Genomic DNA, 26,813 nt, shown 5'->3' on the forward strand with positions numbered 1-26,813 from the left:
TTTTCAAAATTGTTGGCAGTTAATTGAATTACATAATAAGTTAAAATGATTATGTTTGACTCACTAAGTCACAGAAAAGAGAAACAATGATATGTTTGTTAATACTTTTGGCCGTGGTTAAGTCCAAGTAGCATTAAAGCATGAAAGACTCAACTGGTTGTTTCTTATAAAAGATAAAAAGCTTACAGCACCTGGTATTCCCAGGCGGTCTCCCATCCAAGTACTAACCAGGCCCGACCCTGCTTAGCTTCCGAGATCGGACGAGATCGGGCGTGTTCAGAGTGGTATGGCCGTAAGCGAGAGTACCAGCTACAAACAGGACTTTTATAGATGGTGTTCATCATGTAACTGTCTACTTTCATATAGAGTCACATAGAAACAACATGTTTTTATACATTCTGGTTAAGAATCTCTGATAACAATGACGTCACTTCCACACATGATAAAGACTGTTCCAGAAGTATATTTACTCAGCTAACATTACTGTATTAAAGTCCTGTTTTCTTTATGAGGTAGTTGGAGGCTTCTTCACACAGTTTCTCCTCTGCTAAATTTATGCTAAATATTATAAATACTATTTTAATCACAGTAAATAATGAAGAAAGTATCTACATATAAAATATAAGACTACATGATATGTCTAACATCATGTATAAATGTCCTGTTTGTATCTGAGTCTTTCGCTTACGGCCATACCACTCTGAACACGCCCGATCTCGTCTGATCTCGGAAGCTAAGCAGGGTCGGGCCTGGTTAGTACTTGGATGGGAGACCGCCTGGGAATACCAGGTGCTGTAAGCTTTTTACAAGCTCTGTGCAAACAGCAGAGGGAGCTGCTGCTGCTGCTTCAGTAGAGATACAGATCATTTACAGTTTTGCTTTGACTCAGAATATCTTCTGATACTCTTAAATATGAAACATGAAGTTGCAATGAAGCTTTTAAAAAAGGGTTGGTAAGCAGCACTTTAGGGATCAAGATCTGAACCCAGAGCCTTGAACATGATGCACAGCAGACACTAATGACTGAGACATGTTGTGTTGTTTCCCTCAAATCTTTTCATGAGATCACAAATTGATCTGAACAGACATATTTACATCCTGGATGCACCCTTTGAGCCTGTGCACCCACTTCAGGCAGGGTGCTTTTAGCTTAGCAGCTAATTGGGCTGTAATTGGTCTACAAAATGTCAAAAATATAATTAATATTTCCCAAAGCCCAAAATGACGTCCTTAAACGTCTTGTTTTGTCCACAAGCTAAAAATATTTAGTTACAAAATATTCACATTTAAGAAGCTGGAATCAGAGAGTTTTTCTTTTTCTGACCTCATTTCTTAAACGATTTCTCATCTATGATTTGCTTTTCAAAATTGTTGGCAGTTAATTGAATTACATAATAAGTTAAAATGATTATGTTTGACTCACTAAGTCACAGAAAAGAGAAACAATGATATGTTTGTTAATACTTTTGGCCGTGGGTAAGTCCAAGTAGCATTAAAGCATGAAAAACTCAACTGGTTGTTTCTTATAAAAGATAAAAAGCTTACAGCACCTGGTATTCCCAGGCGGTCTCCCATCCAAGTACTAACCAGGCCCGACCCTGCTTAGCTTCCGAGATCGGACGAGATCGGGCGTGTTCAGAGTGGTATGGCCGTAAGCGAAAGAACCAGCTACAAACTGGACTTTTATACATGATGTTCATCGTGTATCTGTCTACTCTTACATAGAGTAACAGAGTAACAACATGTTTTTATACTTTTTGGTAAAGAATCTCTGATTACAATGACGTCACTTCCACACATGATAAAGACTGTTCCAGAAGTATATTTACTCAGCTAACATTACTGTATTAAAGTCCTGTTTTCTTTATGAGGTAGTTGGAGGCTTCTTCACACAGTTTCTCCTCTGCTAAATTTATGCTAAATATTATAAATACTATTTTAATCACAGTAAATAATGAAGAAAGTATCTACATATAAAATATAAGACTACATGATATGTCTTACATCATGTATAAATGTCCTGTTTGTATCTGAGTCTTTCGCTTACGGCCATACCACTCTGAACACGCCCGATCTCGTCCGATCTCGGAAGCTAAGCAGGGTCGGGCCTGGTTAGTACTTGGATGGGAGACCGCCTGGGAATACCAGGTGCTGTAAGCTTTTTACAAGCTCTGTGCAAACAGCAGAGGGAGCTGCTGCTGCTGCTTCAGTAGAGATACAGATCATTTACAGTTTTGCTTTGACTCAGAATATCTTCTGATACTCTTAAATATGAAACATGAAGTTGCAATGAAGCTTTTAAAAAAGGGTTGGTAAGCAGCACTTTAGGGATCAAGATCTGAACCCAGAGCCTTGAACATGATGCACAGCAGACACTAATGACTGAGACATGTTGTGTTGTTTCCCTCAAATCTTTTCATGAGATCACAAATTGATCTGAACAGACATATTTACATCCTGGATGCACCCTTTGAGCCTGTGCACCCACTTCAGGCAGGGTGCTTTTAGCTTAGCAGCTAATTAGGGCTGTAATTGGTCTACAAAATGTCAAATATATAATTAATATTTCCCAAAGCCCAAAATGACGTCCTTAAACGTCTTGTTTTGTCCACAAGCTAAAAATATTTAGTTACAAAATATTCACATTTAAGAAGCTGGAATCAGAGAGTTTTTCCTTTTTCTGACCTCATTTCTTAAATGATTTCTCATCTATGATTTGCTTTTCAAAATTGTTGGCAGTTAATTGAATTACATAATAAGTTAAAATGATTATGTTTGACTCACTAAGTCACATGAAAAGAGAAACAATGATATGTTTGTTAATACTTTTGGCCATGGTTAAGTCCAAGTAGCATTAAAGCATGAAAAACTCAACTGGTTGCTTCTTATAAAAGGTGAAAAGCTTACAGCACCTGGTATTCCCAGGCGGTCTCCCATCCAAGTACTAACCAGGCCCGACCCTGCTTAGCTTCCGAGATCGGACGAGATTGGGCGTGTTCAGAGTGGTATGGCCGTAAGCGAGAGAACCAGCTACAAACAGGACATTTATACATGATGTTCATCGTGTATCTGTCTGCTCTTACATAGAGTTACATAGTAACAACATGTTTTTATACATTCTGGTTAAGAATCTCTGATTACAATGACGTCATTTTCACACACGAATGATAAAGACTGTTCCAGAAGTATATTTACTCAGCTACTGTATTAAAGTCATGTGTTAATATAGTATTGTGTGACAATGACAGTGAGAACCACTGCGATATAAATACTTGTTATATTTACTGATGATGTATAATAAAGTATATAGAATAAGAGACGATCTACATGTAAAAACGTCAGACTAAGAGATGTTACATCATCTATAAAAGCACTGTTTGTATTTGGTTCTCTCGCTTACGGCCATACCACTCTGAACACGCCCGATCTCGTCTGATCTCGGAAGCTAAGCAGGGTCGGGCCTGGTTAGTACTTGGATGGGAGACCGCCTGGGAATACCAGGTGCTGTAAGCCTTTTACAACCTCTGTGCACACAGCAGAGGGAGCTGCTGCTGCTTCAGTAGAGATACAGATCATTTACAGTTTTGCTTTGACTCAGGATAACTTTTGATACTCTTAAATATGAAACATGAAGTTGCAATGAAGCTTTTAAAAAAAGTGTTGGTAAGCAGCACTTTAGGGATCAAGATCTGAACCCAGAGCCTTGAACATGATGCACAGCAGACACTAATGACTGAGACATGTTGTGTTGTTTCCCTCAAATCTTTTCATGAGATCACAAATTGATCTGAACAGACATATTTACATCCTGGATGCACCCTTTGAGCCTGTGCACCCACTTCAGGCAGGGTGCTTTTAGCTTAGCAGCTAATTAGGGCTGTAAGTGGTCTACAAAATGTCAAAAATACAATTAATATTTCCCAAAGCCCAAAATGACGTCCTTAAACGTCTTGTTTTGTCCACAAGCTAAAAATATTTAGTTACAAAATATTCACATTTAAGAAGCTGGAATCAGAGAGTTTTTCTTTTTCTGACCTCATTTCTTAAATGATTTCTTATCTATGATTTGCTTTTCAAAATTGTTGGCAGTTAACTGAATTACATAATAAGTTAAAATGATTATGTTTGACTCACTAAGTCACAGAAAAGAGAAACAATGATATGTTTGTTAATACTTTTGGCCGTGGGTAAGTCCAAGTAGCATTAAAGCATGAAAAACTCAACTGGTTGTTTCTTATAAAAGATAAAAAGCTTACAGCACCTGGTATTCCCAGGCGGTCTCCCATCCAAGTACTAACCAGGCCCGACCCTGCTTAGCTTCCGAGATCGGACGAGATCGGGCGTGTTCAGAGTGGTATGGCCGTAAGCGAGAGAACCAGCTACAAAAAGGACTTTTATACATGATGTTCATTGCGTATCTGTCTGCTCTTACATAGAGTAACAACATGTCTTTATACTTTCTGGTTAAGAATCTCTGATTACAATGATGTCATTTTCACACATGAATGATAAAGACTGTTCCTGAAGTACGTTTACTCGGCTACTGTATTAAAGTCATGTGTTAATATAGTATTGTGTGACAATGACAGTGAGAACCACTGCGATATAAATACTTGTTATATTTACTGATGATGTATAATAAAGTATATAGAATAAGAGACGATCTACATGTAAAAACGTCAGACTAAGAGACGTTACATCATGTATAAAAGTCCTGTTTGGGGCAGGTTCTCTCGCTTACGGCCATACCACTCTGAACACGCCCGATCTCGTCTGATCTCGGAAGCTAAGCAGGGTCGGGCCTGGTTAGTACTTGGATGGGAGACCGCCTGGGAATACCAGGTGCTGTAAGCTTTTTACAAGCTCTGTGCACACAGCAGAGGGAGCTGCTGCTGCTTCAGTCCATTTACAGTGTTTAATATTTGACAGCTCTGATACCACCAGCTGAGTTTTAAGGCTGCAACTTTTGACTTCACCTCTTCCAACAGTCTAAACAAACACAATATCTCATAACTGAATTTGTAAAAACTGACTCTTCAATGTTTCACCATCTCATACTTGTTGAGCACAAGTGACTGATTGGTTGGCTTTGATAATTGAATAATCGGTTTGGAATACATCAAGTTGCCTGTGATACAGCATTCAGAATTAATCGGCAGAGATGGGACCAAGTCACATATGTGCAAGTCTCAAGTAAGTCTCAAGTCTTAACCTTCAAGTCTCAAGTAAGTCCCAAGTCATTTTTTCTTGGGCAAGTCAAGTCAAGTCACAGGTTATATCAAGTCAAGTCAAGTCAAGTCAAGTCACCTTATTATTGCAATTTAACCTTCAGAATCTGATCTTAATAAAGTGAAAAGAGAAGATATAAGTAACTGTCAGAAAAATCAAAGGCCAATGTACCTGTTTAAAAAATGACAATACTTTGGATTTGCATTGTAATTACTGATATTCAGTAAAATACATAATGGAATCAAACAAAACAGAAATTTACATTTACTCAGCTGTTAACCCAAATCAACTTCATATGCTGTCTTTTAACTAGGGGTTACTTCATTTTAAAATCCTATTTATTACACGTACTGTTTTAACATATGTATTCCATTTTAAATTATATTTACTTACTTTGCTAAGTTTTAAAACCATATTTGTGTCATGATCTGTTTTTAAGCAGCATCTACTTTATTTACTAGTGTTTTAGCTTGTAGTAATTACTCAATGTTAAGACAATTGCTTCATTTAGTCCATCTCAAACAGTATTCATTCCACTTTACAACCTTAGTTACTACTACTACTACTCAGGGCTGTAAACTAGCGGTCGCCACTCGCCAAATGCGACTAAAATATTCCCCTGGCGACTTAATTTTGGACGGATACATGCCACGGGGCGGGTAAATGTTTGTCCCGATGGTCGTGCTCTTGCAATAAATTATGCATGATATAGCAATACGTTGTAGTAGCTGTAAAGTGATACATTATGACGGTAGCAAACGTTAGTGCTAAACCGGCTACTTGTTGTGTGTCGCACTGAAGTAGCTCCCCCGACGTCACCGCTGTAGAAAATAGTTCCCCTCAGAAGCAATGTAGCGTGCGCGTCACCGCTCTTTAAAAGTTTGGCGCAGTGACTGTGAGTCGAGTGCAGCAATGACGACACCTCTAACTCATGAGCTGAGGGAAGTTGTACTTAAGTTGAGCATAATTTCTGAACGACTTCCTTCAATTAGGTTTAAGTATGATAATCAAGTGGCTTAATATGAGAACAGTTGTCACGTCACAAAACGTGTAAAACCATGGGTCTATCAAATTCTGTGTAAATGTTATTATGGTACAGTCGCCACTGACAAGTCTATTACAGAGCCTGATAGTTAATTAATGAGTGTTTCCTTTGTCAAAGTTTTGCACTGTTCAAGTTTTCAATTTGCAATGTTATGAAATGTAATTAATAATATTAAAATGTATTTCTAAATAATACTTTGGCCTCTTTTCTAAGCATGTATTGTTATATAATACTGTTATCTCCATGAAAAGTATTGAAACAGATGTATATGCAACAAAAAGAGGCAATTTATTATTTGGCCGGTAAAAAATTGACTTGGCCGGTAGATTCTCTCATCTACCGGTCCCCTTGGCAGGTGAACCAAAAAGTTAGTTTACAGCCCTGCTACTACTACTACTACTACTACTTTTAAGTGACTTCATCGCTGCAATATTTACTTTGCAGGGATGACCCCCGCGCGCGCGCACACACACACACACACACACAGAGGTAGCGGCCAAAATCACGCAGGCGGCCCGCCGTTGCTAAGGAGGCAGGGAAAACACTGGGTAATGATTCGGTGTTGGCGGGCTTGTGCGTTATTTAGCTCATGTTGTTGCTCGTTCGTAAAACGTACAGCCAGTCTTGTGATGAACCGGTCGGAAGGTTCGCTCACGTTGTCTGGGGTTAATGTTGGCAAATTAAAAACAAGAAGTTCCACCAAACCGACCCTTCCCACCCCCACCTCCGTATCATATCAAGCTAAAGTTAGCTAACTACCGACTAGGCTAACAGGATAATATTAGCTAATTGACAAGCACTTACTGGGCAGAATGGCTCTTCAAATGACGAACAAAGTTTGGAGTTGTAGCTTGGCTGTCCGAGATGTTTATGTCGCATGTCTTGCACTGTGCTGTGCGTCTTTTGCCGTCAAAATGGTAATTCTGAAAGCCGAAGACGATGATTCCCAGTTCACCTCCCGCTGCCGTGTTGATGCAGATCTGATATTAGAGGGCGGGTTTCTCAAATAAACACATAAGGTACGTAGAGAGGGCATGATTGATTGACAGGGTAGTGATCTAATCATGACAACGCCATTCTCAGCCTGCGCTCCTAACCGGGTAATCGATATATATATATATAAATATTTTTAATTAATGTATTAATTTATATTCAAACTGAAATCATGAACTGAATAACACTCAAGTCATTGTGTCTCAAGTCAAGTCAAGTCCCGAGTCATTAACTTCCAAGTCCGAGTCGAGTCTCAAGTCTTTTATTTTTTTTTTCCAAGTCAAGTCACAAGTCATTAAAACAGCGACTCGAGTCCAAGTCACAGTGACTCGAGTCCCCATCTCTGTTAATCGGTTTGAGTAATGTTTTGAGAAAACAAGCCAAATTTCTGATTCCAGCTTCTTCAATTTGAATTTTCTGGCTTCTTTGCCTTGTGACTTCAGCCTGTGACACTCACCTGAGACTCTGGATCTCCATGTCATCCTCCGGTGTCTTTTCTTTGTCCGTCTCCAGTACATTCACAAAGTAACATCAAATAACATTTTCCCTCTCCCCAAAGTTAAGGATTTTACTCCTCCAGAAGCTGCAGTCTCTGCCCACAGGTGTCTCCTCAGGGTCGTTTAATTAAAAACACCTGCTCCCTGTCCTCTGCCTCAGTCTGACAGTTCGATTAAAGTGGTCAGTGGTCAATTTTTTCCCCTAATTGTTGTGAATCAATAGTGCCTAGCAAAGCTTCAATTAAGCCTGTAAACAAACAAGTGAGTTATAAAAAAGAAACAGCTATCAACACCAGAATCAGCCTGTAAACATGTTTATTTGTTGTTAACAGGGCATTTTAACATGGGCTCTATGGGGGTTGCCTTGCTTTTGGATCCAGCCTCTAGTGGCCTTTCGGGGAACAGCAGTTTTTGGTTGCTTAATTTTTCCAGCCAAGGTCCATTTACCAGATTTCTTTCCCGTCTTTTGGCCATGTTGGGGTTTTCATCAGCGGCAGGAGACCAGATTATCAACAACACCAGTCCATTATGTGATAATTAAATGAATACACCACACAGACACATGAACTTAGATGGTCATCTTTATTTAATGGTAACTCAGCAATGTTTTTTTTTCTTATTTTTCTTCAAGATAAATGAATTCAAAATACCAGTAGTAAAAAAGTAGCTAAACTGACAGAGCCTTATGTAACCTCCAATCCTCTAATGTGGGACAAATGAGCTTTCTGACTTAAATGGCAGTGCGTCATGTGCTTCACAGTGCTGCGTCCACAAGCTAACGTTCTCTCATCATACTGAATCATAACAACTCGACAAAATGTAATAAATCCTTTTTCTTCATAACCAGCATCATTACATTCTACATTATCTGTTAATAAGTGTGACCGCTTTAAGCTGCTGCATCTACAAACACTGCAGCTTTTATTTCATTTTCAGTCCGTTTAAAGTGGCATTAAAACTGAAGATGTAACTTGTTCAGTAGCCCCCTCCAAAAAAATGATAAACACAGCTTCTTCAGGCCAAGACAACAGACAATTCTGCCCAAGGAGAAAGAAAAGAGCCAGGTGTAGTGTGTTCTCATTTTGCTCATGAACGGGGTCAATAGAAGGTAATAGTTCCACTGTTGATGTGATTAACGCTATTCTGATTTGTTAGAAGTATTTGTCTGCTGGTGCAGGTCCAAACCAACAAAGATCAGGTCCCTTACTGAACCAGTTACTCCTACTTTCTGTGCATTTGTAAATGTATTAAGCACAAATTACATTTTTAGTTACAGCACCACTAAAACACAATATAAATTGTAAAAATAAAAAGGTTTTTAGGCTAGCTTTGGAAGTTGTACTAATGCAGCCTTACAGCCTGGATCATGTCAGTTTATAATGTGCTTTACATTTAGAATTAAAGGTGCAACATGTAAGAATTTTAGTTAAAAATTACAAAACGGAATAATAGAATGTGAAGACATAACAATTTTAATGCTATGACTTCTATTTATTTTGTTGCAGAAATGTCTACTGAAGTCAACATGCTAGCTAGCTAGCTAGCCCCAGCCTGTCCCACTTCTAACTGAGCTAATGGCAGCTCAAGTTAGCAAGCAGTTAGTGGTTACCTATGGTGATATGCAGCCCCCCTTTTGGCTCAAATTCTGATTCAACAGGTGACCCAATTCTTACATTTTGTTAAAGTAACTATTGTAGACATCATACCACAAAGTGAATCTGGAGCCTTTGGGGCAGTAGCAAAGTTCTCTGTTCCTAATCCAGAGAATTTTTTTTACAACCACTGATCCAGCCAAGAGTTAAGATTTTTGTCGAAGAAAAAGTCAAACTGAATATCAGCGTGTCTGGTCTTTTGTTTTGCATTAACGTTTCTTGTTTGGGTGTCAGTCAAGTTAAGTTAAGATCGAGCTGCATAAGACTGCGTTAGCTTGAAGCTAATAAAGCAACACATTGGGTGAGTGCGGCAGAAAAGCTAGTTGCAATGGCATAAACATTTATCACCAGGCTCACAAATCTGTCAACGCTGGGCCTCCTAAAGAATTTTTTTAAATGAAACACTTAAAAAAAACACATTAGTTTCTACATGTTTTTACAAATCTTTAAAGAAAGTGGAAAAAAAGGGTGTGTAACATGTATACGTCTGGTGCATATTTTCCTACAAACAAGTGTTACACAAGCTAACAGCCTGTATGAATACAACAAGACATGAACCAGATGTAACACACTAATCTCCTTACAACATACAAGCACTCCTGTCTAATAGGACAGTATGTCACAGTTTGGATAACAGTGCTTCAGTTTTGTCTTTCACAATACTTTTAAGACCAAGTAGTTAGCCCTGTTTTTTTCTTTTTTTTTTTTTACTGACAACATACCATGGTTGGTGTAGCTGAAGCCCTCAGATTAACAAGGGTGGGGTGTGTGTTTTACATTCAAAAATAAAAAAGCCTCGTAAAGCCATAATATAGCTTCATTAAATGTCAAACAGCAACACTTCTTTGCTACACGACAACCAAAACACAGACAAAACAGACAGGCAGGCAGGCAGAGTACCAAAACTGAAATAATCCCCAGACAACACTGTTAGAAGTCGTTACATGAAGTACACTGTGGGTGCGAGCTCCTCGTTTCAATAGAGGCCGTACACACCAGGGGCTCGCCTGTAAAATGTGAGCAGGGCGAGCTTTGACTTGACAACAACGTCCACCACAGAACAGCTGCGAAAGTGAAGCTGTGACATCAAACAGCAGTGGAAAGTAATGGGGAGCCGTATGTAGCGCTGACCCAAGGAGATGTAGAAAAAGAAGCACATGCCAGTGGTTTGTAAACTCTACAGCTGACCGACACACACATGTAGCACCCTTGCAAAGAAAAAATCAACAGTCGGAAAAAAGTTAAAATAAACCAATACAGAAGTCGTTTTCCTTCTTCAGTCCTTCAGTAACTCTACATGAGGAAAACGCGAACATGACTCGTCAGACTGATGCTGCATTCATGTCATGTGGGAATAACCAGCATCCAGATCACGCTGATGGTCTTGCACAGGACTTTATTTGCACCTTACCAGCTTCGTCTCCCAAACAGACTTCGTCAAAGTACATTTCTTTTTTCGCAAAATATCACCACAAACCAAAATCTTCTGCCACTGTACAATCAAAATATTAGTATATGTTATTTCCTACACTTCAAAGTAAATACTTCCTTCAGTTTCATCTCCAAACCTCAAATTCACAAGCGGTACATATCATTTGATGGTTAAACTGAACAGTTTTTTTCCACTAGGAAGTTCATACGTCCTGTCTTTTCCCATGGGACATGAATGCAGCATTCAACGCTATGTTTTCCCTCTCCGTCTTATGAAATGCTTGTCTACAGGACATCGCAGCACCCTAAGGTGCCTTCTCAAAGTCCCCAAACCTTCTCCAAAGCTCTGAGAGCGTGTTGAGCTCTTGACCAATTGCTTCAGGATGAAATGTTACAGCCGCCACACTGCGCCCCCCAGCTCGTTGTCGCTCACTGCTCGACTTCGGGCGCGAAGTCAGGACGCCGTGTCTGGATGATCTTTGGCCGCGGCTGGCGGGGCTTGTCGTCCTGGTCGCTGTCGTCCGGGGCAGAGCTGTCGCCGTGCTCGTCATCGCAGACGTGGACGACCACGCTGGGGGTGGTGGGCGTGGCGGTGTGAAGCTCATACTTCTCCCCTGGAAACCACAAACAGAAGAATTGTGCGTTTATTTGTCTGATATTATCACATCTGTACAGAGACAATTATATAATCCATCTTTTAAAATGCAATGATGTTGTGTTATCGTTTTATACTGAGTAATATACCTGGTCCTAGCTTCGAGATGGCACACAGCAGGTCATAGTTGATGACTGGCGTGGCATCCTGAGACTGTTCCCAGCCGACTGGAGGGGAGGCAGGGGGCGAGATCAGGAACTGCTTGTCCGGTTTTGGTGGCTCCAGCCGAGGACTTCCTATGTGGACAGACTGCAGACAGAAGGGGAGATTTGAGTATTGGTGATAATCAAGTAGTAAAAGGAGCTTGATTCAAATTAAACTTGAATGTAGGTGTTCAATATCAATCCATCCAAAATGGCAGCTGAGGGAACTCTGCAAAAGGTTTTGCACCCAGAAATTGTGTAAGATAAACTACAAAGATCCCCCGCCAGTCTTTGGTGCCTGACACCAAAAAAATAGCACAAGGGAGATTAAAGTGTGTGTCTGAACTCAGTGGGCGGTTTTTAGATCAATGCAGCAGGTGGAAAAAGATGAACTTCAAGGACCTTACCTGGGCGAAGTAGAGCCTCATCTCTTTGCCGTTGAAGTCGGTCTTGTGGAGTCGCAGTCTCGCCTCAGCGGCGGCCAGAGCGTCACTGAAACTGATCCTGACCCGCCGGAAAGACTTGAAGTACTGGAACTGCACCTCCGGGTCGAACGAGCGGAACAAGCCTTCGAAACTGGCCTGAAAAAGATAGAGGGAGAGGACGAGAATGAAATGATGACTGAAATCAGGAGAATTAGACCGGATTCTGCTCCATCTCCTCCAGTTCCACTCAATTTAGTCCCTTCAGCTCTTCTTATCTATAAATACTAAACACTGTGGGCCGGAGGCAGCCATGAATACAGTTATGAGACTTCAAGTCGCTATGAATAAAATTTACAAAAATAGCCTCTATTACCAGACACTATATCTGTCCCTCCTCCTCGCTCCAGAGAGCCTGCAGTCTGTGTGTGCATCACGGAGCCATGGCCTCAATTTTAGATGACCAATTATTGTCACAGACACTAATTAAGACAGAGACATGAAATAGACGGCTGACCTTGCCTCTCACAGAAGTCTATTAATACGGACGCACTTGATATGGCAGCACATCTGAAAAAAATGGATGCTATTTAATTACACCCACACCTCCGAGCAGCAGCTATTGAATCACCCACGTTGAGTTGTTTAATAAAACAGTTGCCCTTGTAGACACTCTATCCAAAACAGCCCACTCAGTCCTCGCAATCAGAGGCTTGTAAGGTCATTGTGCACACACCGGGACAAAATGATGAGCTGCTTCAGACGCCAGCACGCGGCCATAACCTTGCTTGAGTGCAAAGTTCCCCGTATAATGATAGCGTCTGCACAGCAAAGCCACAGAAACGACTCCCGGCCTCAGGTAACTGCAGGCTTCCCTTCAGTTAAGCTGCTCTGACGCAAAGAGCCTTTGTTAAACCTGTCGTTCCTCATCAAACTAGTTCAGAAACACATAACGCGGCTGAAAACATCAGACTCTGATTCAGGCAGAAGGTGAATGCCAGTTTTGCTTCCGTTTTTCAAGCACAGAGAAAGCACTGAGCAGGATTAAGCCCATACTAATGTGAAGTGTAGAAATATTTTAGCGTCAGTGTGACAGCATATAACACTCCATCACCTAAAATGTTGCGTTTCTAAGAAACTGTCTTTAGTTCCACATAATGGCTTTAACTTTTTAATTTTTGCTGCATTTTGCTGCAGATATCCCTGAAAATATTCCTGAGTGCATTTAATAGAAAACCTCAGATTTCTTCCCCAATTTGAGTGTTTAATCTAATGCAACAGTGAGGAGGTTTTTCTATTATTTTTTACATCCCATTTATTTCAATTATGGTAAACTAAATCTTAAAAACACTCCCAATGCAACATAACACAGCTCAGACGCTAGGATGACTTGATAAACAGATTAGAACATTTTCAAGAAATGGTTGCTGACAGTAATATTCAGAGACAATCCTCTCTTCGGTGACAGTGCTGGCAGATACTGCAATTACAATTAGAGAGTGAAAAATGAATTGGTTGCACCAGTAATTGACTGATGTCACACCCAAAATACACAGATTTGCTACACAGCTACAACAAATCTGTTATCTCCAGTGTAAGAAGCAGTGTGCTAACATTCAACACGCTGCTTCACACTTTAAATGAGTGATAATTGTCTCTCAAGATCACAATTGTTGCCAGTGGCAGACCATATCAGTGGTAATGTTACTTCTGCTAATAACTTAATCACAGAGTGAAGCAACATGTTCGATCGTCTAAGATGGAAGAAGCATCACTCTGCAGCATCAGACTACCAGGAGTGGACTGAATGTTTCTGTGGTCGACGACAGATTAATATGTCTTCTGTCTAGCTGATCGTGTCACGTCAAACCAACTGTTGCAGTCATCGCAGTTTGAATGCTCGGTTAAAAATAGCCCTCCACGAGTCATCCCTGCCTCCTGCAGTGAACAGTCAGCGTGTTGTGCCCACTGGACTGCACTGCAGCACAGGAGAAATCACTGGCCGTGGACTTGTGCAGTGAGTCATGATGGAGTCAAAGGCAGGAAGGAGTACTCAGGCTAGCCTTAGGAGGTCTACAAGCTGCTCATTATCACACAAAGCCCGCAAAACAGGAGATATTTAAACCTGGCCCCATGTGGCTCTTTTCTCTGTGTGAAATTCAGATAATCTGGCTTGTCTGTATCAACAGTTGCTTTTCCCAGAAACCTTGAGCAGGCTCAGCGGGGGCTCGAAGGCAAATCAACAATTCATCAACACGTACAGAAATAATGTCCATAACAGAAGAATGTAGATTTCAATATACAGACCTATTGTATCATGTTTCCTAGTTTCCTCAAACACAGCATGGAAAGAAAAGAGCTAACCATGTACATATTCAGTCACATACACATACGTTTGTATCATAAATGTATTGCAATTCAATCTGGTAATTAAGTATTGTTACACTGCTATATCCTACATTATTTGTCAAATCAGAAGTCTGAATGGAGATCTGCAGTGCTGGTCACGTGACGGTCCAGATGCAGTGCTGTAGTGTAAAAGGTTTTTTTCGTCCTCGATAAAAGCTGGATCCTACATTTCCCAATGTGCAACACAACAGCATCTTTTCGTTAAACCCTCCATACCTGTTAAATGCCCAAATCTTTAAAAAGATGCAATATGTAAGAATTGGCCAACTGTCATTTCATTCTCAAAACCAACAGGGGGCAGCGTATCACCAGAGTAAGGTAAGTGCAGCGGCTGTTAGCCTGTAGCTCAGTTAGCCGTGCATCTAGTGGTGTGGTATGAAGAACATATGGGTGTTCACCCCACTAACACAAGATTGTTGGACCAGGACAAGGCAAACTGGTTCGCATGCCAACTTCAGGAAATCGTCAAACTGTTAATGCTTCACTTTCAGTTGATCATTTTAGTTCATTTTTGAATGTTTTATACAAAGATCATTACATATCACACCATTAAAACACCACACCACATTGATTTAATTCCTATGTTCCAAGCCCACGCAGAGATAACCCAGATAACATCACCATGACATAATCAGGGTGCGTAACTCAAAAACTCTTCAGAGCCACAGAAGACATTACCCTTTCCTTGCAACAAATAAACTGACCGTTACATAAATTCGTCTTTATTAAATCATAATGAAAATAGCTACAGCCTTTGTTCACGCAGAAAAGAACAAGGAGGAAATGATGCCATGGAACAAGCTGACATTGGTACCATCGATCCAAAAATGTTACTGTATGTTACAGTCTTCATGAGAACCAAAATGTGAATTTTAAGGAACCAGCTTTCCAAAAGGGGGAACTTAAAGCATCCCACTCTCTTACCTGTGCCTCAGGACGGTTGAACACTTCATGGTTGGTCACCGAGGCGACCAGGCAGAAGCGGTTACACTTGGTGGTCTTGATGTGCATGATGGGCGATCCGGGGAGCCGCAACCTTTTCCACCTGATACCTGAGGTCAGGGCGCAACGGGACGCTGAGACGGTCTTCAGCGGCGGCGAGGAAGACGGTGGTGGTGGCGATGAAGAGGAGGGGGGAAATCGGGGGGATCGGAGGAGCGTTGCCTTCCCCAGGATGACAGAGGAGAAGGATGTAATAGATGCTCCTTAACAGGAAACAGGTCAGTTTTTTCCAGCACACGTGGAGCGGTAGTTCTCTTCTTGTGTCTTCACGGTGTCAGAGATGCACACTACGCTGCGTTCAAATCACCTCGATCAACACGTAACCTCCTGACCCAAATTCCAAGGTTATCTAGTCTGGACCTCCTGCCGCAACACTTGCAACTAGAAGACGAAATCCAGCATTCAACATCTAGGTCAAGTTAGGATTCAGCTCTTCCTTTCCTGCCTCAGTCGGTCTCAGCGAGCGAGCTCTGCAGCAGTCTGCAGGAATTTTCCAGAGATTTGGGTGTGGAGAGCTGAAAATGTCATTCAGCCTCTTTTAAGCTCACTCTCTCTCCTCTCTCTCCCTCTTCTTCTGCTCCACAGCCGCTTAAATGAGACCCTGCCAGCCGATGACGCACTACCCACAATCCCCTCCCTCTCCCCGGGCCTGGTCTCATTCATTCGTTCATTCACCACAAGCCAATCGGCTGTGGAAGAGGGAGGGACGGCCTCTTTTTTTTTTATTTTTTTTTATTCCTTTCCTTCTACTGACAGATACTAGGCAATGCTGACTAATCAGACAGAAAGAAGGGCAATGGGTGTGTGTGTGTGTGCGCAGAGAGAGAGAGAGAGAGAGAGAGAGAGAGAGAGAGAGAGAGAGAGAGAGAGAGAGAGAGAGAGAGTGAGAGATACTGGAAAATAATGACATAACCGCTGAGCAAACTGACGCATTAATCTGCTTTCTGCTGCATTTAAACTCAAGACAAAAAAATCCTTTGTGGAGCGGAAAATGTGCGACAATGAGCCCTTTCAACCTCTTTAGTTCAGACACATACCGACGGCGGATCACCTGACTCCAGAGTGCACGGAGCCAAGACGTGGAAAACACATGTCAGTCTTAGTAAATATGGATGAAGCTGAGAGAGAGAGAGACAAAGGGAGAGAGAGAGGACAGCTGACAGACAGATAGGAGGGAAGCGAGAATAGAAAAAAAATAACGAGTGGAAAGAGAAAGAGACATGAGGGGTAGGAAGAATGCAGGATGGAGGGATGAAGGGATAAAAAGCAAGAGGTGGGAGAGAGGTGGCGCGCATGGAAAGTATGCAGTTTGATAACATGCTTTTATGAGGTATAAATAGCAGAGAGCTTGAAGTGGAGGGGAAGTGTGTGTGTGTGTGTGTGTGTGTGTGTGTGTGTGTGTGTGTGTGTGTGTGTGTGGAAAAACAAGACCAGACTGCGCAGCAAATTCACAAACATTCGCACCTGTGTGAGAGTACTTAAACACTCCTTGGTTGGGAAGAAGAGGTCGACGCGGCCGAGACAAAAACATCTTTTGTCGCGTTTAAGTGACTTTTAAAGCTCCATATTTAAAAGCAGCTACCTCCAGCTTTTATACAGAAAAGGCAGCAAATGATTCCTCTACTTGCTAACTGATCGCCACAAAAACATTTTATACTAGCTCTTAGTCAAACATTGATAACGCAATAAACAGCAACAGAAAGGTGATTTAATATTAAACTTAACATTGACCGTAAAATGCCAACCATGAGATATCATGCCGTTTCTAATTCTTTTTCCGTTTCTAGTTTTGCGCTACAAAAAAATAGTACTGTAAAATCATTTTGTTTTTAAATATTGTTTTTCTTCTAAGTTCATTAAAATAGGCTGCAACTGCTGTTTGTTTTCATTATTGGTTAATCTGTTCAATATTTTCATGATTAAAAAAAAACAACACAAAATTGTGCAAAAATCCCATCAATCTGTCTTTAAAATGCCACTTTTGTCCAACCAACAGTCCAAAATGTAAAAGAGTCTTCAAATGTTTGACATTTTTGCTAGAAAATTGATGATCAATTATCAAAATAGTCAAGTGGCAATTTCCTTTCAACTGACTAATCGATTAATCAAATTAAAACTCAACATGAACTATATAATTTAAGTGGTAATCCTTCCCATTGCCATACACTGGCCTTGCACATGTGAAAAGTGTGACAGAAAATATAGTAATAAAAAGTCAAGTATTGTTATTATACTGTCATTATATAATGAAAAATAGAATCTGTATAAGCATAAGTATCCCTACCATTTGCAAAAAAGTAATTAGGAGACAAACCATTTATTTACACCACAATAAGCACGAATAAGTAGTTTTTTTAGAAACGTGGGTGAACTTGCTAAAAAGCATCGACTGCCCAGCTTACTTGCAATGAAAGTCTGTCGTGTGTGGAGGCAGTCTGACTGAAATTCTGCCGTTTTAAAATCCTTTATTCGTGAATGGACACGCCTACACCTGTCATCTACACACAGCCTTCATCAGGCCGTGATGACAGGCACTGTTTATTTGCCATTTTCATCTGTATGCAAAATCTACCGTCATCGCTAAAAGCACCTGATTCTCGCCTTATTTGTTTTTGGCTTTAAAAATAGTTGCTCGACACTTTTCCGATTGCCTGTGGATGAGTTTGCCTTTCTGTTTATTGTCCGGTGCGTCATGTTTGACGCCACAAACGTAGTGGAAAACAAGAAGTAGTTATGCGTCATTAATGTGTCATTTTCAAACTCACGTTTATAAGAAGTTGTCATGAAATAAGGAAAAAGTCACGAAACATAAAATGTTAAAATTGAGCTGTTGAAGAGGAACAGGAAGGCAAAGAGATCATTTTGTTTTTATTCATCAGGAGTGTAATTTGTAGCGAGGAAAAACAATCAAGTATCCATCAAGCACCATCTCCGTATCTCCCCACTGGTTTGGAACATTCAATATGAAACTAACAACAGCAACGTTAATTCACTCAGTGGATATCAAAGGCACCTGAATGACCAGGCATTCACAAGCACTTCAAAAACACCCACAGGCAAAAATTACAGAGCAAATTCATGACTAATGTGCCGGCATTAGCAGGTGTCACGCTCTCTTCTTGTTCAATTGACCTTCTTCCCAGACCACAGTTTGACTCTTCACAGCAGGAAAACCACACGTGTTACACACAACACTAACAATGTCTCTTCACTCTGTTGCGCTGTGTCCCAGTGAGTCATGACGGTGTGATAGTGGCTGAGAAGCAGGTCGACAGTGAGAAAGTGTTCCACTACAGAGACCGTGAACCATGTCCCTTTGTTAAAAAACACCTGTTATGACATAACGAGCAAAGATCCACACTGAAGTCACGTGACATCTGAACCCGCTTTATGACATCTGAGCAAACTCCATTTATCTCTAACCCTGGGAACATTTCCATTAAGTGGAACTTAATAGATTTAATTAGTTAGATTTGGCCCTGGAAAATAACAAACAAGTCTTTTGCTTCCTTTCTAAAGCAAACTAAAACATAAAAAGCGTCAGCTGGGTTTGACCTCAGAACCTTGCGGCTGTGAGCTGACAGGTAACACAATGTGAACTACGTACATGCGGGGACATCTGGCTGGTGGTCCGGTTGGAACGTGCCCATCATAAACTATTAGACCGACATACTGTACATGATTCCTGCCCTCAGTGTGAGCAGGTGTTAATGCACGGTGAAATGACTAATGGCACTGTCCTGGGTGTGCGTGTGTGCCGGACGGAAAATGCGTGTGTGGAAAATAAAGTGGTGTAATGCTGGTGAGCCTCCCGACAGTGAAGCTGATGCTCTCATGTAAGTGTTGTTTGTTGATGTTAAACATTACCGTGTGAGTATGTGTGTGTAGGTGCTAATCATCTCCAGACCTCAACCCGCTGTGGCCGCTATGCAAGTGTGCGTGTGCACGCTCGGCCCTGCATTTTTTCCATCCCTATGTTTTTGTTTCATCTTCCCATTTTTTCCATTCCCTCACTAGACAGATAGGCAGGCAGCACGCACTGACAGACAGACAGACAGACAGACAGGTGTGCACATGCACAGTACTGGACACAGCGCTGCGTTACTAGCCAGCTGCTACATTTTTATTGCGTCATGCTCCTCTTTCCAATGGCGAGGCGAAAGTTATGTGGTTCTGCCAACAATAAGATATTTGAAGGCTGATACTGGGACACACTGGTGGTGAGGGGGCTAGAGCGTGACCAACACCTGCTTTCTCAAGTCAAAACCAATATGGATACCTGAGAGTTTAAAATAACATAAATACATATCATAAATATAAAGCCTGTTAGCTTAGCTTAGCTCATCATAAAGACTGGAAACAAGGGGAAACAGCTAGCCTGGCTCTGTCTGTTCCAACTACCAGCTTACTAAAGAACAAACTGTCACTGTCAACTGTTCACTCAGGTTTTTCTACATATTATGCAAGATATAATGGCCATTTTTCTTTGACACCCTAGTCAGGGTGAGCACCTTAAATGCTGTTACTGAAGGAATAATGGTGGATTTAGGGAATACGACACATTTGGATTAATGGATATCTGCACTTTTTCAAGGTAAACTCTTTTGCTTCCATATTCCAGCTGACAATATGCAGCTACTGTTAATACTGTTACGCAATAGGACAGGTGAAAATTGATTCCTCACATCTTCAACACATTTGTTTAAGCCTGGAAGTAAAACGCAGTTGATATAATCAAGCTTGTTATGTTACATAACATAATGTATGGAAGCAGCCATGTCTTGCCAGCCCAGTGCTCACTTCTAGCACTGGGGGAACGCTTTTGTGTTGGATGTTATCTGTATGCCCAGACGGAAATGATGCATGAGAGCATAATGTCACAGAACATTACTGACTTAACCAGCAAGACAGCAAGGCAGTTAATGCTAACGTTACATAGCAGGATTAATTATATCCGGCATCCAGCTGGCTTCTAACCCTGAGCGTGACGCCAAAGGAAAATGGCCACTGTGTGAATAAGGTCTATAACATGTCATGGTCTTCACTGATGGCTTGGTGTGAATTAAGTGGCCCATTCAACTTGATTAATCAGACTGAAACTGCAAAAAAAACCAAAACGTTTGTTTTGAACATTTAACGCGAAATTCTACCTTGAGACTTGAGACCAGAGAGACTTGCACAACAAAGGATTAAATGATTAATACTGCAGTCATTTTCCACTGTAGAGAAAACCTGTCTCCTAGTTTGGTGTGTGATGAATCTTCAGCTAAAACATTGCTGGATGATATTTCATTGTTTCTCAAGTACATGGAGCAACGTGGCCTCAGCAGCCATGTTTTTCAGTCTGAAAATCTTGCAAGATTACCTTCATGCTCCACATCTCTTTAGGGCTTGCCTAAGTTCTGTGTGCCACTTTTTGCAGGTGACTTCTTGTATGGCAGGTGAAGAAAAGCTGATGCCAATCTCTTTATTGAAGAAGGCACGTGGCCATTTAGCCTCTCCATGTCAACAGTAGAGAGCAAAGACGCCCTGAAGTTTGACCTCTGCTCTGCCAGCCTGTGATCCCTTCAGGCTCCTGAAGATCAGAGAATCAACACTTCTTACAGCAGCTGCTTCTCCTAGCTGCTGTATTTGACAAGGGTCACAGAATAAAGAAACGTTGTATGGACAAACACACCCTCCTCAGCACTCAAGTCTGTTTCCATTTCTTTACCCACTGAGAAACAGACTCAACCCCTCTTTGTACTTTTAGGTGAATTCCAGTTCCAGTGACGAATCCTCGCTGTTAAATCCCCGATTCTCAACAGGTCTGTGATCCGTCCTGCCACAAAATCCACTCTCAGCCCCGAGGGGCGTCGAGTTACGGAAGCCAGACTCCGCTGACAGCCTGTTTCCTTGTGGCTTTAACAAAATTCCACATCAGACCAGCAAAAGATGGCCGGGAGCACGATGACACATCTGTCCCTTTTCCAGCTCTATCCGCCTGCCGCTGAACTTGGGGACTATTTCAGTAAATCTCTTGCATGTTATGGAGTTACACCAAGTCTCTGAGTCAGTGCATGTTCAACAAAACAAAACTGCTCAGATTTTCCATTTGGCCTAAAAACTAGTTTGACTGATGCCGGTTCAGATGAGTGCTTCTTACCCATCTACCCATGTTCTGACCTGCTTATCCGGTTGTGTAAGACGTGTAATGCTAATCACGGCGCTGGAAACTGTGATCACACATATTTAATCTCAATTATTCGAGTGATTTGCACAATCTTTATGGTCTCATCCATAGCTGCCGCTGGGTGTGTCTTGCTGGAAAAGTCCATTAGACTTTCCAGACCTACATCAGAGTTTTTCCTGACCTAAATCTTTTCTTCCATGCTGCTTTATTAACGCTGTTTTTAGAAGCTTTCTGCTCCAGTTGGGCTGAGAACAGTTTTACTTACACAACACACTGGAAAATACATTCTGCTTCGTTCCTGTGAAATATACCGACGCTAACAACACCACTAACAGTTCGTAATACTGTCACGACAGCCACTAACACTGTTTTTAGAGAGCAGAGCGAACCTCAAATGTGTTGTTTTACGGTCCAAACCCCAAAACTATTTGGTTTACAATCACATAAAAAACACATATAAGAAGTAAATACTGGACACAACTGAGAAGCTGGAATCAGAGAATATTTTATCACCTCTCCTGGTGATTTCAGCCCAGTTTGGGCTTTATTCACATATGCCAAAACAAACTGATCTTTCAAGGGAACTGCTCCCAGCAATATCAAAAGCTAGCCGTTCTCAGATTACTTTTATGACGCTTACTGTGACCAATACCCTGTAGAATTGCTGAGTCCTTGATCATCAGAGTCATCGAGGGTGTTGCAGAGTGACACTGGTGGCTTGAACGATGACTAAAGCTGTGTTGTTAGTGTGTGTGTTAAGGTGTATCAACAGTAGAGAACAATAGTCTGACAGTGGAAAAACAGACTCAGTGGAAAACAGCCAGGGACTCAATAGGGAGCTCATCATGCTCTTTAAATCATTAGAAGAGTATTTGAGGGGAAAGGTGTTTTATAAACACTTATAGACACTTCCTATTTCCTCAAGACAGTTTAATGGCATTGCCAAAAGAAAAGCCACCGTAACGTTCAGCACATACACACGCAGCAGTGGCCGATTTTATATGGGTGATTTACCAGCTACGTGCACAAACAGGAGCAGTGAGATGAGCTGGTGTTTGGTGGCGAGCTGTAGGTGCTGACGTTGATGGAAAAGGAAAAACAACTGAGAAGGAGAGGGGCAAAGGGCAGCCGGTGAAAGAAATGACTTGAGTTGTTTTCTTTTCCTTCTTCCCTTTCTTCCATAAACCCTCGACTTTCCACTGGGCATCTGCAAGGATATGTGGGTCAGCTGATATATCAAATGGCAGAATATTCCACTGAGAGTGTGTGAAAGAGTCATGAATACTCCAGAACACTCAGTCGCTCTGTTAAGGAATGAGTTTGCTTCAGTGGAAGAAGAGGATTAGAAGGAAAAATGTGAGATTACTCACATTAGGCGATTCTTCAGCCACCTGTATTCATGCACTTTTATAAAAACTGAGTAGAAACAGCAGGAATTTGGGGGGGAAAAGCTCCCAACATCACAATAAAGTGGAATGGATTCGATAAATTAATCATGACGTACATTAATGAAGTAACTTTAATGTTCAATTATGTTTCCACTGATAAGACCAAACACATCAGATCTGTGTGGAGTGAGCTACAGTATTAATAAATCCATCTGCTGATCTTGAAAGCTGTTCAGGAAGCGATCTTATAATTCTCTGATTAACAGGTCAAAAGCTGTGAAAACTACTGCGCTCGTGACCAACTGTGTGTACTGTGTCAGTTCATTTAATATATTAATGAGTATGAGAGCGGTCCTGCAGTGTTAAGCCCCTCGTCATTAAGACTCAAGACTCCTTTCTCTACTGGTTAGTCATTATTATTATTACTCATTTCTTTATGAGCCACATTTAAGTGCTGTATACACTTCTGTCAGTCAACAGAGTTTGATTTTCCAATGTGGGTCCTGATGATGAATCGCTAAAAGTGTCCAGTCAACTAGTTACCTGTCAGTCTGTTTAACTTCATGTTCATCTATAAAAGAGTTGCATTTTGTTGTTCCAGACTTAATTAAGCAATCTGCAAGTGTGATTACACCCTTACGGTAAAATGTTTCATAAACAAACACATTTCCTGAAGTTGTGGTTCCCGGCTTGTTTGACCTCGGGGTCCAAATGTTCCAGTAACACTTTCCTTCAAGTCCCCCTATTTAGAATTCATTAGCAGTAGCCTATGTAAACATTTAATGAATGGTTTACAACACGCTATTATGTAATTGGAAGCTGCATTTCATTTTGAATGGACCTGCTGTCAACTCTGAGTTAATGAATCATGACACACCGATACCTAAAAGGTTTTAAAATATATATCCAAGTTCATCAAAGCCGAGCTGACGCAACTAATTAGATGTTTGCTGTCGCTGAGAAGCAGCAAAGATGAGTTTCGTAACCGTCACGCTGACAAGTGTTTAGAGATTACTGCCAGTAAAACTTGTTGACAAACAGGTGGAAAATGTTAAAATGTCTAGCGATAACTATAAACACTTATGTGGTCATGGAACTGACTTCGCTCATCCACATCTCACTGGGGTGAGATAGAATTCATCTACAGAGACTTGATCCCTCCGAGTTGGAGTGCGCCATTGTCACTTTCCAATGAGTCATAACTTTCACTTGTATTCCATTCAGTTCAGATTCAGCTCAGTTACTGTGAACTGTGTGACTGTGAAGACTTACTGACACACATTTGTCAGGGAAGAATATGTTTTCTTACAGAAGATTCCCTCTGTAAAATTGAATCAAGAATTCGGATTTAGATCAGGAAGGATCTGATTAAAGAAAAAATGGCCAAGAGCAAAAACATGACCCAGTACTGAATGCCAGATTTTTGTACTTCCTCTGAGAGGGTATTCAATCTTAACTCTGCTGATTATAGTTGTTTGGATGAGGAGATATGTTATAAGCTACAGCAATAGCTTCAAATGCTTGTCCTCATTGAAGACATCATCCTGCCTGAGGAGTAATGCTAAAATAAGCTTTGTGTTAAACAAAGGCTCCAGTTGCTCTCTTGTTTATGAGGAAACCTACTGCATAAGTCATGTCGCTTATCCTTTCATCAACACTAAGAGATCTTTCCAACTTCATCCAACATAAACACCCTTCAAAGGTCACAGGACCACACACTAAAAACCTAAAATAGATCCACAGTGTTTCTGAATGTATTATTCAACACAAGTATTATACAAGACAAACTGAATATCATTGGAAACTCAATGATGCATCTCTGTGCTTGATGTCACTCATGTGCCTCATCTGCTAGGATAAAATTAAACTGACCCAAGCTCAGCTATTAAGTAACTCACAATGACTAAGGAACCAGGAAGTGAGTATTTATGTTGTCAACTCAATCATAACCATAGTAATCTTTAACTAATACCTCCATCTAGTGGTCTCAATCCACTAATACTGCCTCAGATTCATACAGGACTTGTGTGTGCACCTGAACACTATGGTACCAAACTCCATTTAAAATCATCTAATCCAGTGTTTCCTTGCTCAGTTGCTTAAGTCCAGGTCTCACTCGACATTATTTATATATTTTGCTAAACCAAAAGCAAAATTCGTAAAATCGGCATACATGGGACACCTCAAAAGTCACACAGGTGAACACAATCCAAACATTTGTAGTGATGCATAGCATATTTTCCTTACCTTCTGACTGCCTTCATTGAACAAATCCTCCGGTACTTTGCAGGCTATCAGGGCGTTGGGCAAATCGGTAAACTGGACGTCTACCGTCGCCTCCTCCTCACCGCCATTCTCTGCTTGCTGCATCACGACTTAATATTATCTACACTGTCTTCTGGAAGCAAAAATGAAACCATTTAAGTGAAGCAGAAATCCGTACTAATGAATCACAGGGCTTGGCTAACGCCCACCACCCTTATCTAACAAGCGGTTACAATAAAGGTAGAGGCTGAACCAAAGACATATTTACAGTCATACGTACCAATACAGCTGTAGACTTTATTTCATGATAATGTGGCGTTAAACAGTCCGGTCTTCGACGTTTAACTGCGAGCAGCTAACAGGAGTAAATCAGCTCTTGAGTGAATTAGCTTACAAGCTGCTCTAAGCTGGCTAGCAAGTTATGCTAACTAGGAATCTGAGATAATACCGCTAAACAAGTGACAAACACGACATTCAGTGATTATCTTCCCTCGGTTAAATATGAGTGAAAGCGGTCGTCTGACAGTGTGTACTGTCATGAACTAAAGCTGCACATAATTCTTTAATAGTAACTATAAATTAACCTCTGGGTTAAATTTGTTAGCATGGCGCAGAGGATAAAGGAGATGACGTAAATGCACGGCAGCCTATATGCATTTCCGGTTTTGCGGTATTTATTTTAAAATGTTATTTTTATTTATTATTTTTTTTTAATGTTTTTAGCGTTAGTATTATTACTCTTTTGGTAAACTTAAACAAAATTGACAACTAAAAATGGCAAATTATTAGCTTGAAACATGAGATGCAGCTGTCATATTAGAAGAGAAGCCTATTGAAGAAATTGAAAAAATATGTTTTTCAAAAACTATCCCGTCAAAAACAATTGCCCCATCAATAGAATACATCTTCAATATTACACTATAAAAACATATAACAAAAGTTTACTTCCTGGTTTTTATTTTCATTATAAATAATCCATCTTCCAAATAAAGCATACGTTTATTCATTATGTTATCTTCCAGTGAACCTTATAATAACGGATAACCAGTTTCAAACATTATGCATTATTTTACATGCTGAGCCCGTTATCAACATATTATTTGAATTCAAGATTGTGCCATCTTGTGGTAGGTTCTATTTATTACAGTTTTAGGTATTCGTGAAGTTTGGACCATTGTCTGATAAGATAAGCATATTTCCTAAGTACACATGAAGAGACAGATGTTTTTATTTTTATCTATTTCATTTAAATGCAAATGTAATTATCTATAGGCTACTACAATCCAGGCTTGTATCATATTATTGAAAAAGATCGATAATGATATCAATGTAAATTACACCTTGTTATAGTTATACAAGCTTTCCTATTTACTTTTAAAAAAGTGTATATAAATAGAGGAGAATAGTATGTCATTGAAGGATACATGTGGCTAAAATTTAACTACAACTAACTACAGTTTAACTACAACTATAAGTTTGTGTGTGTTTGCGTGTGTGTGTGTGTGAGAGA

The 26,813-nt window shown here is 40.6% G+C and overlaps 1 protein-coding gene and 8 non-coding genes across 11 annotated transcripts; 4 read left to right on the forward strand and 5 right to left on the reverse strand.

The window, feature by feature from the left end:
• Nucleotides 1–179: 179 nt before the first annotated feature.
• LOC115577436 (5S ribosomal RNA) lies at nt 180–298 on the reverse strand. Its single transcript, XR_003983143.1, has one exon. It is a non-coding gene; the product is annotated as a 5S ribosomal RNA (ribosomal RNA).
• Nucleotides 299–682: 384 nt separating this feature from the next.
• LOC115577429 (5S ribosomal RNA) lies at nt 683–801 on the forward strand. Its single transcript, XR_003983137.1, has one exon. It is a non-coding gene; the product is annotated as a 5S ribosomal RNA (ribosomal RNA).
• Nucleotides 802–1,538: 737 nt separating this feature from the next.
• LOC115577447 (5S ribosomal RNA) lies at nt 1,539–1,657 on the reverse strand. Its single transcript, XR_003983154.1, has one exon. It is a non-coding gene; the product is annotated as a 5S ribosomal RNA (ribosomal RNA).
• Nucleotides 1,658–2,041: 384 nt separating this feature from the next.
• Nucleotides 2,042–2,160, forward strand: LOC115577458 (5S ribosomal RNA). The gene has a single exon (XR_003983165.1). It is a non-coding gene; the product is annotated as a 5S ribosomal RNA (ribosomal RNA).
• Nucleotides 2,161–2,900: 740 nt separating this feature from the next.
• LOC115577434 (5S ribosomal RNA) lies at nt 2,901–3,019 on the reverse strand. The gene has a single exon (XR_003983142.1). It is a non-coding gene; the product is annotated as a 5S ribosomal RNA (ribosomal RNA).
• Nucleotides 3,020–3,394: 375 nt separating this feature from the next.
• On the forward strand, nt 3,395–3,513 carry LOC115577428 (5S ribosomal RNA). Its single transcript, XR_003983136.1, has one exon. It is a non-coding gene; the product is annotated as a 5S ribosomal RNA (ribosomal RNA).
• Nucleotides 3,514–4,249: 736 nt separating this feature from the next.
• On the reverse strand, nt 4,250–4,368 carry LOC115577380 (5S ribosomal RNA). Its single transcript, XR_003983100.1, has one exon. It is a non-coding gene; the product is annotated as a 5S ribosomal RNA (ribosomal RNA).
• A 367-nt stretch (nt 4,369–4,735) lies between these two features.
• On the forward strand, nt 4,736–4,854 carry LOC115577430 (5S ribosomal RNA). Its single transcript, XR_003983138.1, has one exon. It is a non-coding gene; the product is annotated as a 5S ribosomal RNA (ribosomal RNA).
• A 3,473-nt stretch (nt 4,855–8,327) lies between these two features.
• On the reverse strand, nt 8,328–25,945 carry rcan1b (regulator of calcineurin 1b). 3 transcript variants are annotated; one of them, XM_030409880.1, is made up of 5 exons: nt 25,584–25,945; nt 25,286–25,433; nt 12,053–12,226; nt 11,592–11,751; nt 8,328–11,461 (listed from the first exon to the last, which is right to left on the reverse strand). In XM_030409880.1, exons 2-5 carry the CDS (start codon nt 25,406–25,408, stop codon nt 11,277–11,279), a joined length of 642 nt encoding a protein of 213 aa, XP_030265740.1. In that variant the 5' UTR covers nt 25,409–25,433; nt 25,584–25,945; the 3' UTR covers nt 8,328–11,276. The 3 variants fall into 3 exon arrangements, with proteins under 3 accessions (XP_030265740.1, XP_030265739.1, XP_030265741.1); XM_030409879.1 differs by having other exon boundaries at nt 25,286–25,436; XM_030409881.1 differs by lacking the exons at nt 25,286–25,433; nt 25,584–25,945 and adding an exon at nt 15,401–16,095.
• Between the last annotated feature and the right edge of the window lie 868 nt (nt 25,946–26,813).

Source organism: Sparus aurata, chromosome 24 (assembly GCF_900880675.1).
Source record: "Sparus aurata chromosome 24, fSpaAur1.1, whole genome shotgun sequence".
NCBI lineage: Eukaryota > Metazoa > Chordata > Actinopteri > Spariformes > Sparidae > Sparus > Sparus aurata.